Below are 12190 nucleotides of genomic sequence, written 5' to 3' on the forward strand. Positions count from 1 at the left end.
CACAAGTGCCCTCCTCCATGCCCATCTCCCCCCTCCCCCCCACACCCATCAGTCCTCAGTTTGTTCTCAGCATTCAAGTCTCTCACGGTTTGCCTCTCTCCCTCTCTGCCACTATTTCCCCCCTTCTTCTCCCCACGGTGCTCCGTTAAGTTCCTCCTAATCCTCCTATACGTGCAAATATATGGTATTTGTCCTTCTCTGCCTGACTTTCACTAATCTAACTTCCACTTTATAGAAAATACAGAGAGGATAGAAACCCATTCACCTTGAGGGTGTTATGCTGAGTGAAATAAGTCAGGCAGAGAAGGACAGATACCATATGTTTGCATGTATAGGTGGATTAGGAGGAACTTAATGGAGGACCAGCGGGGAGAAGGGGAAAAATAGTGGGGGAGATGGAGGGAGGCAAACCATGAGAGACTCTTAAATGCCTAGAACAAACTGAGGGCAGATGGGGGTGAGGGTGATGGGAAGGGGGGTGATGGGCATGGAGGAAGGCACTTGTGAGGATGAGCACTGGGTGTTATATGGAAACCAACTTGAAAATAAGCTATTTTTAAAAATTAACTAATTAAAAATAAATAAATAAATAAATAAATAAAAAGAAATCTGTTCACTGCCATCTCAAGGAAACAAATATCCTGAAAATGTGCGGTACTCTACTGTAGAAGAGATGGACACTTAGCACTGTTTCTTCAACAAATCAATGTCATCAAACAAAACAAGCAAAAAACCCCAAAGAACAGGAAGACCATTCCAGATTTAAAAAGAGTAAGGATATATAACACTAGATGCAATACTGGTGAGAGGGTGGAAAAAACAGCTACAAAGGGCATTTGGGGCAAATTTTGGGAAAGAACATGCTAGATACAGATGATATTAGCAAATCATTTTTTCTTAGGTTTGATAGAATGTTGTGGTAGGAGAACATCCTTACTTTTAGAAGATGCACACTCAAAGACTAAGTGTCGTGACACTGCAACTTGTTTTCAAAGGTTTTGAAGAAGTATGATATAAAGCGAATATGGCTGATAAGAACCAGATAGACAAAATAAATATTACAAAGATAGAGGACAGCAATTAAGGCAAAATGTTAACAATTACCAACTCTAAATGGTGGGTATACTTCTTTAACCTTCTCTGTATGTTCAAATTGTATTTCGTCCCTCTTGGCATCCTCCACCCCACTCCCAAAATCTCATAGCTGAATCTCTACTGGTTCCTAAAACAGCTAATGAGATTCATAAAATTAACTTCATAGGCAGATTTTAAGTCTATGGAAAATATTTTGGAACAGGAAATATTCCAAACCCCTGCCAGGAATTAGGGGTATAAGTCCCCTTGTACACTGGGATGATGAGTGACTCCTCAGATGCCTTACCCAGGGAATTACAAGAATAGTCTCTCAAATCACTTTGCCTCTGGCAACTTCAACAAAAGGTTAACCAAAGTAGTCACTAAGTATTATACTAAGCGAAGTAAGTCTGGCAGAGGAAGACAAATACCATATGATTTTACTCATATGTGAAATTTAGAGAACTGAAGGTTGATGGAGAAAGGTGGGCAGGGGATGGGCTAAATAGGCAATGGGCATTAAGGAGGGCACTCGTGACGAGCATTGGGTGTGGTATGTAAGTGATGAATCACTAAATTCTACTCCTGAAACCAATATTGAGTTGTACATTAACTAACTAGAATTAAAAAAAAAAAAACAACTTGAAACAAAAATACAAAAACCAAAGTAGTCACTAAGTACACATTCACTGCTGATGAAGACAAAAGTGAGGATGTGAGGGGTGCCTGGGTGGCTCAGTCCATTAAGTGTCGAACTTTGGCTCAGATCATGATCTCATGGTTCATGGGTTCCAGCCCCACACTGGGCTCTGTGCTGACAGCTCAGAGCCTGGACTCTGCTTCAGATTCTGTGTCTCCTATGCTCTCCACTCCTCCCCTGATCATTCTCTCTCCCTCTCTATCTCAAAAATAAACAAAGAAAAATGAGAAAGAGAAAGATGAAAAAAAAAGATGAAATCTAGTGTGGGCCTCCCTCGTGCCAGGGGCTGTTCTGCACGTTTTACCTGAACTTACTCATTTAGCCCTCCCAACAGATAACGATTACTATGTCCGCTTCCTAGATAACAACGTTGAGTCCCAGAGCGATTAAGTACCTCATCCAGGCCACAAGACTAGCAGGGTAGATGTGTGCCCTTGTATCATGTCTGGCTCTAGAGTCCAGTGTGTCCTCATTGAAGAGGACAACCAAGGAAGGATATAATTGTCACAACTCCAGCCAAGAACCAACCTGGAGAGGCCTCACTGGACCCAATGGTCTGTCTCCCGGCAGCTAAAGTATAAGCAGAGGAAATGAGCCACCAGCAAAGTCACCTCACCATCTAGTGGTAACTTAACTTTGTTCACATATTCTCAAAGCATGTTACCCAAAGAACATAGCTGTGTACATATACAACAGTGTCATTCATGCCCAACCAACTCAAAATGGTCTCTGAACAGTGAGACAAAGGTCTCACTTCTAAGGGCAACACACAGAGGTTTATCTCTGAAGGATTTAGCTGAATGCCTGCCTTGCTACACAGAATACCTTGTGGCTCACTGGCACAGAGACCCAAACAAGGGCAGTGGGGTCAAGGGAGTCTGGGGTCTACCTCCTCTCCTCCTTATCAGCTCCGACCCAGAGAGTAAGATACCTGAACTCTCTGAGCCTCAGTTTTCTCCTCTGACCCTTTAGGTAGATGGAAGGACAGACAGAAATGATAGCACCTCTCAGCGTCGTGGTTGTCAGTAAGAGTCGGCCCTTTTCCCCTCACCACAGACACATCCCAACAAGTGACATAAGGCTGCCCCACTGACATTTCTAACAAAATAAATCCTGGGGTACAGGGGGTGAGAATAATGGGAGTTTTCCTTACATTTTCTGACACACATGGTCCTTTCACATTCAGAGACACACAAGGACCAATGGCTCCTGCAACTTTCAGTTCCCGAGAGGTCTAAAACGGAAATACAAGAGATCAAGTTAAAATTCATTGAGAGCAATCCTCTCATGAAATACACAACAAAACTTACAGGAAGAATATGGCAGTGTTATCATTCCATTGTGAAGAAATCCTATGTGGATATTTCTCTTACAAACTTTTCCGTGACCACTGTAATTGGATAAAAACTTTAATAAAATCCTCCTTTAGAAACTGCATTGACTTGTGGGGATGAGCACTGAGTGTTATGTGGAAACTAATTTGACAATAAACTATTTGTAAAAAAAAAAAAAAGAAACTGCATTGACTTTGTTTCTAAGATAATGCAGCGTTTTGAACTTTATCACCTTAGAAATTATTGTACACATAGAGGAAATAATTCTGCCAAAAACATACTTTTTTTTCCAATCCCAAGTACTTAGCTGTGATTATTTACAATTTCGGATCAGTGGATATACTGTTTTATGTTGCTTTAAAAATGTTTAACTAATGAACTCCAATATAACTACACGGCCAACATACTTAGACTTTTAAATCTCAATTAAGAAAGAAAAAAAAACTCAAACATTTGAGAAGCCTGTTTAAAGTTTAATCCAGATGATTTAAGATTATCTCTAATTCTCAAAGTAATAATCCCAATCGTATGGTGTAACAGCCCCTTCTAATGTTTTCTCAATGACTTAGAATGTTAAGTGTTTAGGGCTTTTAGTCCCTACAAGAAAAAGCAGGACCCAAACTCCCACTGCTGCTCTATTTCCAAGTGCTCCGGTTAGTCTGCAGGCAGACACTGAATATAAACATGGGTGTGTGAATGTGGGGGCCCATACCGACGGCCAGGGGGGCGCTCAGCACCAGGCGGCAGCCTCTGTACTCAGCCCACCACCCCTTCCTTGGCTTGCTGTCCCAGAGCAGGACTGAGCAGAGCCTACAGGGCACTCAGACACCTCTTTGCATAAAACATTAATAAATATACAGGTCATCCTCAAGAAGAAAATATACCTTGTTCAACTATTTTGCTGGGAACTCTTTAACTTACGTTTTGGTGCCTGTGTCCACCAAGGTGAGACTTCTACAAGTCTGACTACTAAATAAATAAGAACACTCCTCTTCCATTAAAATTTTAGAAAGCTATCATACCTTCACTTCCAAAGTAGCACCGAACGCCATGCGAAAATGTCCATTGAAATCTTTACTAAAAATTCTTTGAAATGTCTGCTTGAAGAGAGAGGTGTTGAAAGAGTCTCCCATCACCATGTGGCCTCTAGGAGAGAAAGAAGAAAGTGGACATTTAGGATGACTGAAAGCCACTCAGATGATTCCATGGTGTTCAAAAATAGTAATTTTTAAAAATATTTTTTGGGACGCCTGGGTGGCTTAGTCAGTTAAGCGTCCGACTTTCGCTTAGGTCATGATCTCGCGGTTCGTGGGTTCGGGCCCCGCATCGGGCTCTGTGCTGACTGCCAGCTCAGAGCCTGGAGCCTGTTTCAGTCTGTGACTCCCTCTCTCTCTGACCCTCCCCTGCTCACACTGTCTCTCTCTCTCCTAGAAATAAATAAAACATTTAAAAAATATATTTTTTATAGTTTATTTCTTTATTTTGAGAGAGAGAATGCGCATGAGTGGGAGAATCCGAAGCAGACTCCACTTTGTCAGCATGGAGACCGATGTGGGGCTCGAACTCATGAAACATGAGATCATGCCCTGAGCTGAAGTCAGACACTTAACTGACTGAGCCAACCAGGTGCTCCCAAACAGCAATTTAAAGATGGAAAAAAATCTCACACCTGTGAAGGTGTTACTAATTTAAATGGGAAACAGCAAGTTCATTTGTACTTAGGAAAGACACTATTTTCAAAACGTCAAAGATAGGACTCCTTAGAACAGTTCTAAATCTGTCCTATAGAGGTGGTCACACAAATCTGTACGTGATACAATCTCATACTATACACCGCCATACGTTACAACAAGGAGTGCCTATACAAACTGGTGAAGTCCAAGCAGGGTCTGTAACACACTTCATTCTATCATACCATGTCAATTCCTGGTTGTGACACTGTGCTATATTTCTATGATGCTACCATTGGAGTTGCTAAATGGAAGACCATTGACAGACCTCTCTGTAGTATTTTTGTAATTTCTTATGAATCTGCAATTATTTCAAAAGAACCCTTCACTGGTAAACCCACAGGTTTAATGGTTCATCTACTGAGGAAATGTGTCCAGCTCCCCTCACTCACTCTTCTCTGATAGGGGAAAATACCCAGGCTGAGGGAAATCCTTTTCAGGTTAATTAACTGCCTCAAAACATTGGATCTTTGGCTGTATGTGAATTATCTCTAGTGTATGAATACCTATATTCATCCCTTTTTGAAGTTAGAGGGAAATACTGGTCAAAATTTCAGCAGTTCATATATTTGGGCAGATAAGCACCACCTGATGCAACTTATGCACCTAGTCCTTGATCATCAACGGGATTTCAGAATTAGGCAGGACACAAGGTCATCTGGTGCAGCTATCTCAAGAGTGCCTGACCCCTCCAGGAACAGAAATGGCTCTTTGGCCCATTATAGTCCACCCTTCTCACCTTGCTTAGTCATGGGATCCATGGTTTCCTGGAAAAAACCTACATTTCCACATGCAGCCTGCCTTGCATGTGGCCACGTAACTCAGCTTTGTTTGTTGGAGGTGGCCTTTGTGATTTGTGGGGGGCATTCTCATGGGAAGACGCATATCTTCCTTTGACCCCTCCTCCCTGCTGCTGTAACACAGTGAGAGCCCAGTTACCGTTCTGAAGTTCAGGCAGCACATAAAGGTGGTAGAGCAGCATAGGAAGGGCCTCAGCCCCAGTGATAATGAAACCAACTGCCTACTTCCAGTGTCTACCTCTGGTGCACTCACACAAACCTAATTCTTACTTACACCAACCCTCTATAACATACCTGCCAGGTTATCACTCTATTAGACTTGATCTCCTCCAGCATCGGGAGGTCAAGCCCTCCACAGGCAGTCCATTCCAGGCATGGATAGTGCTAACCGTTAATACAGTCAGTCTTCATACTGGGTGAAATTCTATTTCCCAGAAGCTCCCAACACTGGTTCTAGTTTTCCCCTTTCGTCACATATGGAACAAATATATCTGATGCCCTCTACACAGAAGAGGCCTTCGATTGTTCAATATATATCTTACACCCCATCTGTCTTCAGTGGTGTCTTTTCTAGATCCTTTAATCACTCACCTTATGACACAGTTCCGAGTACTCTCCGCCACTCTCCACAGGATACACACACACACACACACACACACACACACACTCTGGCATATAAACTCAGGGATGTTCACAAATACAGTAAAGCTTTTCCATGGATATTTTAAGATAAGAACTCTTGGATGATACTGGTAGGAATTCATCCTACTAAATGTGGCTCACTGGTATAGCTATGTCAGTGTCATTTGGGACTTTGGTCACCTAACAAATCTGCTGTTCACTGGGACAGCTTCAGGTGACTTGAGTTCAACCTTCTACACACCCCTTCGTTATTCAGTGAGGACCAGCAGCATCGCCTGGGAGCTTGTTAGAAATGCAAAATCTCAGGAACATGCCATAGGTCTATGCCAGTACTTCTCACACTGTTCTGAGCAAATCACCTGGGAGCTTATTCAAATGCAGGTTTTGATACAAAAGGTCTAAGGTGAGACTCGAGATGCTAGATTTCTTGTAAGCTCTCATGTGAGGCTGACGGTGCCTGTGTTCAACCATACTTTGAGCACTAAGGGTCCATAACGTGGTTCTTAAACTCTCCTCACATTAGAAACACCCAGGGGAGTTTAAGAAATGCTGATGCCTGGGTCATACCCCATGCTTATACATCAGAATCTCTGCGGGACAAGACTTAAAGCAAGAGTAGTTTTTAAAGTTCCCAGGTGATTCCAGTGTGCAGCCAGTTTCAGATCTATGTTGCACATCGGCAGTTCCCAGGCTTTCTATGCACCAGAGTCCCCTGGTGAGCATGTAAAAGCTGACTGCTGGGCTGCAGCCTCACAGTCTGATTCAGGAAATCTGGGGTGAGACCTGAGGAGATGCACTTCTACTCAGTCCCCGGGAGCCTTGAAGGTTGCTGGTGAGGCCCCATCACACTCTGAAAACTGTGCCCTACACTGTCATGCACCCTCCAAACTGAGCATGTGCTCTGTGTCAGTTATGCTCCCTCCACTGACACCACAGCCTGGAACTTCCTGAAAGCTTATCTTGGTCAGCCATGCACATTCCAGTGGTTCCACCACTCGCTTCTCTTTCGTTAAAACACACACACTCGCCTTTCCCAGGTGTTTGTCGTCAACATACCCAGTAAGATTTGCACAACACTTCATCTCCAGAAGTCCCGTCTGATCAAGGGCACAAGCATAAATATCAACGCAGTGACCATTTGTAGCAGTTCGGTTGGCAAGCATCTCATAGTGCTGTGAAGAGAGAAAAATTATCTTTAGGAAACAGCAGTGTTTTCACTAGGTATGCCTTACTGTACCAAAGGGATGTAACCAAACTTAAGAATATGGACATAGTTGTCTTTATAACATCCATATTAAATCAAACATATAGTTTTCAATCTCAAAATGCTTTTAGCAGTTTTAAGACCATCCATTCTAAGTAAGGACTCAGAACTATGGCAATAATTTAACAACAGCCAAGATCTGGAAGTTATCTCAGCAAGAGCAACTTGCTGACCACAAAGCATGGTCACAGCAAAGTTGCTGTCACTCCAGAGCAACCTAAACCCAGTACTAGGTTACTAGAATTACAGCCTGTGTTCAAGAGTACCTACCTTGGTCGCCTTTTTCATGAAACGTGCATTATCTTTCTCAATATCATGCCAGGAACGAATAGGAACCTTTAATTCATCTCCAACCACCATGCCAGGCCCTTGGGTAGGGGGACCGCCAGTGAACAACATAATCCTGGCTCCCGTGTTTGGAAAAGTGCCCTAAAACAGTAAATGGCAGTATTTTAGAAACATACAGCCCACCCCAAGTATGCTTCAATTTCTCTAAAGAATACTTCAAACAGTTCTCATCAGCTGAATACTGTTGATAGTACAAAATAACACAATGACACAAATGACAATCCGCATGTCTTCCAACCTAAGGGCTTCGTAAACTTTTTTTTTAATTCACTGTGAGCATTTGCCATTGCCCTAATAGCCTTGTGTTTCTCATGAAAACTTCTGATATTTTCAAAACATCATGAGGTTCCTTCACTGTGGATAATAATAACGACCAAAGTGCTTTCTGATAAATTAACCCAGTCAGTTGACTTAGGTTACAACTGATTTTCAAACAAGGTTAGCAAACACAACTTGTGAGAGCAAGCTTGTATGGTTTGAGGTGCCCCGGTAAATTCTGAGTTACCTCCAAAAGGCCAACGGCAATGGACAAAGCAACACCAGTGGATCGCAAAGGTCTCTTCCCCTGAGTCACGGGCCATGGGTCCCTCTGCAGCTCCCCAAGGAGATCAGTGAGGTTCATGTCAATCTTGTGAACGGGCTGCAGAAATCTGTATGATTTTCAATGGGCAGGTCAATCCTGATTTAATAAGTACTCTGGGTTTTACCCCTCAGTGACACACAATCACGGCTCTGCAAAATAATTACTCACAGTAGAAAAAACTTACAATTTTGCCCCTTTAAAAAAAATTTTTTTAATGTTTTATTTATTTCTGAGAGAGAGAGAGAGAGAGAGACAGCATGAGCAGGGGAGGGTCAGAGAGAGAGGGAGACACAGAATCCGAAGCAGGCTCCAGGCTCTGAGCTGTCAGCACAGAGCTTGACGCGGGGCTCGAACCCACAAACCGTGAGATCATGACCTGAGCTGAAGTCAGACTCTTAACCAACTAAGCCACCCAGGTGCCCCGTAAAACTTGCAATTTTGTTTCTTCAAAGCAGTTTTAGCCAGGAAAATAATTTAAAACTGAACACACAGCAATTTATATACATAAATTTATGTATTTACATAATAAATTATAAATATATGTAGTATTAAAAAAAGGATTTAAATAGGAACAAATTTTAATTAAATTCTAAGCAGCAAAGAAATGCTAAAGACAGGCCTAATGTAAATTCAATCCATGCAAAGTTCATGTATATGTACAACCTTCATCATTCTAAAGATCCACTTTATTCAAGTTTATTTATTTTGAGAGAGAGAAAATGTGTGTGCACCTGCAGGGGAGGGGCAGAGAGACAGGGACAGAGAGAATCCCAAGCAGGCTCCATGCTGTCAACACAGAGCCCAACGCGCAGCTCAATACCATGAACCATGAGATGACCTGAGCCAAATCGGGGAGTCAGATGCTCAACTGACTGAACCACCCAGGTGCACCTAAAGATCCACTTTCACGTGATTCTCAAGTACTTCTCTTGAGATTTAAGAGTAAATACAGAGAGAAGCGCTGGGTTTCTTATCATAGTAAGTGGTTGTTCCCAGCACGTCAGCCAATGAATTTTATCATGTTTGCTGACTGTTGCCAGCCTTAGGGAGCCCAGGCAGTCAACAAGCTGAGAGAAATAAGTGCCTAGTCCCAGGTTTGCTTGAGGACACCCCACAGAAGCCTTTTCTGTTTTATTTAAAACTCAAAAGAGGACAACAGCCTTGAGCAAGAGAAGGGGAAGGCTTGAGTACAGTGGTCTCAAAACCTCTGTGATGACACAACACTAAGGGGAAAAATATTCTGAGCAAATCTACCACATACATGTGTATGTGTATGTACGTATTTGTATACACACAATTCAGTTATTAGTTTGAAATATACACCAATGTGTTATACAAGTCGTTAAATATTAAATATTGATTAGGTTTAATCATTTAGGGTTTTTTTGGTCTAAAAACAATAAAACAGAAGTTCTAACATTTTTCTTCTCTCCCTTCAGCGGATTGCCCTGCATGCCCATTACTGTGTATGCAACATTCTATGTGGGTAACTCACCTGCTTGAAACGAAAGGGTGCTCCTGTGGTTGACCAGGTCTTGCTTGCTGCAACGGCATGGCAGGCTTGGTGAGGCCCAGCATATCCTACAAAACCCAAAAGGACTCATTTTCCACAATACTAGAGTGAATGACCAATTACTTTTTAAGACATCTCCTTGCTCCTGCCTGTGCACAAACAAGGCACAAACCTGTATTTGCTTTGCAGTTAAATCCTTGGTCCCTCGGAAGACATAACTTTTGGAGATTCCTTCACAGCTGAGTTCATGAACTTGCACCATCCTCCCAAACGTGATCAAACCCACCAGAGCATCTGGAGGAAGGAGGCTCAAAGACATTTGCAGGGATTCTTTGAGTGCTTGAAGGTCATCTTCTTCCAGGCATGTGTCAACCACATACAGGAAGATCAGAGGGGAGGGAGCACCTCGCTTTATGCAAAGAATCACAGCATGATGATCAGTATACAGACAGACATAACCAGCTCTTTTCCAAGCAAATCAGATACGTAAATAACAAATCTTGTCTATATTTACTGTCAGGAAATATGAACATCCAATTAACTTCTACTCACTTCATTAAATGACAGGTTCTATTAAAACAAACTAAATGTAAAAACTATTTGTATCCAACAATTTATTCTACGTATTTTTCAAATGTTTTATTTTTGAGAGCGCATGAGCAAGGGACAGGCAGAGAGAGAGGGACAAAGGATCTGAAGTGGGTCCGACACAGGGCCCAAACCCACAAACCATGAGATTATGACCTGAGCCAAAGTCAGACACTCAACTGACTGAGCCACCCAGGTGCCCCTCTACATTTCTTTTTCTTTTTTTTAATGTTTTTATTTATTTCTAGGAGAGAGAGAGACAGCGTGAGCAGGGGAGGGTCGGAGAGAGAGGGAGTCACAGACTGAAACAGGCTCCAGGCTCTGAGCTGGCAGTCAGCACAGAGCCCAACGCGGGGCTCGAACCCACGAACCGCGAGATCATGACCTAAGCGAAAGTCGGATGCTTAACAGACTAAGCCACCCAGGCGCCCCTGCTCCTCTACATTTCTGAATGCCTTCCATGTGCCAGACACTGTTCCAGGGCCTGGGATATATCAGGGAACCAAAAGAATAAAGATCCCTGCCTACCTTAGGAGCTGATGTCCTGGATGGAGGGAGTAAGGGGATGCCAGGAGTAGAGGTGGGCGGCAGGTTCCAGTATTACATAAGAGGTCAGAGAAGCCTTAATAAGAAAGTAACATTAGAGCAAAAACCCAGAGGAGAGTAACATTAGAGCAAAAACCCAGAGGAGAGGGAAGCAGCAATAAAGACACAGGAGAACGAGCAAAGGCCCACGGGCAGGAGCATGTCCAACGAAAGTCATGAGGTTCATGTGGCTGAACGAGGACACTAAAACAAGTTGAGGTCTGAGTGATAGTATAGGACTGGTCCACAAAGAGCTTTGAAGAGTGTCTCTTACTTAGGGTGAAAGGGAGTCATTTTCACCACTGGAGGTTTCTAAACACAGAAGTAACATGACATGTTTTTAAAGAGTTACTCTGGCTTTTGGGTTTAGAATAAACTAGAAGTGGGAAAGGGTAAAATTAGGGAGAAGGTTAAGAGACTGCCCAGTAATTCAAGAAAGAAAAGAAAGAGGTGATAGTTGGCCCAGGAAAAAAGTGGTGGGGACGCCAGTCAGAGTGGCTAAAATGAGCAAATCAGAGAACTCTAGATGCTGGCGAGGATGTGGAGAAACAGGCAGCCTCCTACACTGTTGGTGGGAATGTAAACTGGTACAGCCCCTCTGGAAAACAGTGTGGAGGTTCCTCAGGAAACTAACAATAGAACTCCCCTATGACCCAGCAATAGCACTGCTAGGAATTTACCCAAGGGATACAGAAATGCTGATGCATAGGAGCACGTGTACCCCAATGTTCATAGCGGCACTCTCCACAATAGCTAAAACATGGAAAGAGCCTAAGTGTCCATCAACAGACGAACGGATCAAGAAGATGTGGTTTATCTATACCATGGAATACTACATGGCAATGAGAAACAATGAAATCTGGCCATGTGTAGCAACATGGATGGACCTTGAGGGTGTTATGCTGAGCGAAATAAGTCAGGCAGAGAAGGACAAATACCATATGTTTGCACGTATAGGAGGATTAGGAGGAACTTAACTGAGGACCAAGGGGGAGAAGAAGGGCGGAAATGGTGGGGGAAAGGGAGAGA

The 12190-nt window shown here is 42.9% G+C and overlaps 1 protein-coding gene across 3 annotated transcripts in view; it reads right to left on the reverse strand.

The window, feature by feature from the left end:
• SEC23B (SEC23 homolog B, COPII component) overlaps nucleotides 1–12190 on the reverse strand; it is a 51839-nt gene that overhangs the window by 29718 nt on the left and 9931 nt on the right. For all 3 annotated transcript variants that reach the window (XM_077750140.1, XM_077750139.1, XM_077750138.1), the window contains 7 exons: nucleotides 10161–10397; nucleotides 9971–10056; nucleotides 8398–8542; nucleotides 7815–7973; nucleotides 7337–7452; nucleotides 4131–4254; nucleotides 2928–3008 (listed from right to left, as the gene is read on the reverse strand). In XM_077750140.1, coding sequence (XP_077606266.1) covers nucleotides 2928–3008; nucleotides 4131–4254; nucleotides 7337–7452; nucleotides 7815–7973; nucleotides 8398–8542; nucleotides 9971–10056; nucleotides 10161–10397 — 948 coding nt within the window. The remainder of the gene's footprint in view (nucleotides 1–2927; nucleotides 3009–4130; nucleotides 4255–7336; nucleotides 7453–7814; nucleotides 7974–8397; nucleotides 8543–9970; nucleotides 10057–10160; nucleotides 10398–12190) is intronic.

The sequence above is a fragment of the Crocuta crocuta genome, unplaced genomic scaffold (genome assembly GCF_008692635.1).
Source record: "Crocuta crocuta isolate KB4526 unplaced genomic scaffold, BGI_CrCroc_1.0 scaffold209, whole genome shotgun sequence".
In the NCBI taxonomy this organism is placed as follows: domain Eukaryota; kingdom Metazoa; phylum Chordata; class Mammalia; order Carnivora; family Hyaenidae; genus Crocuta; species Crocuta crocuta.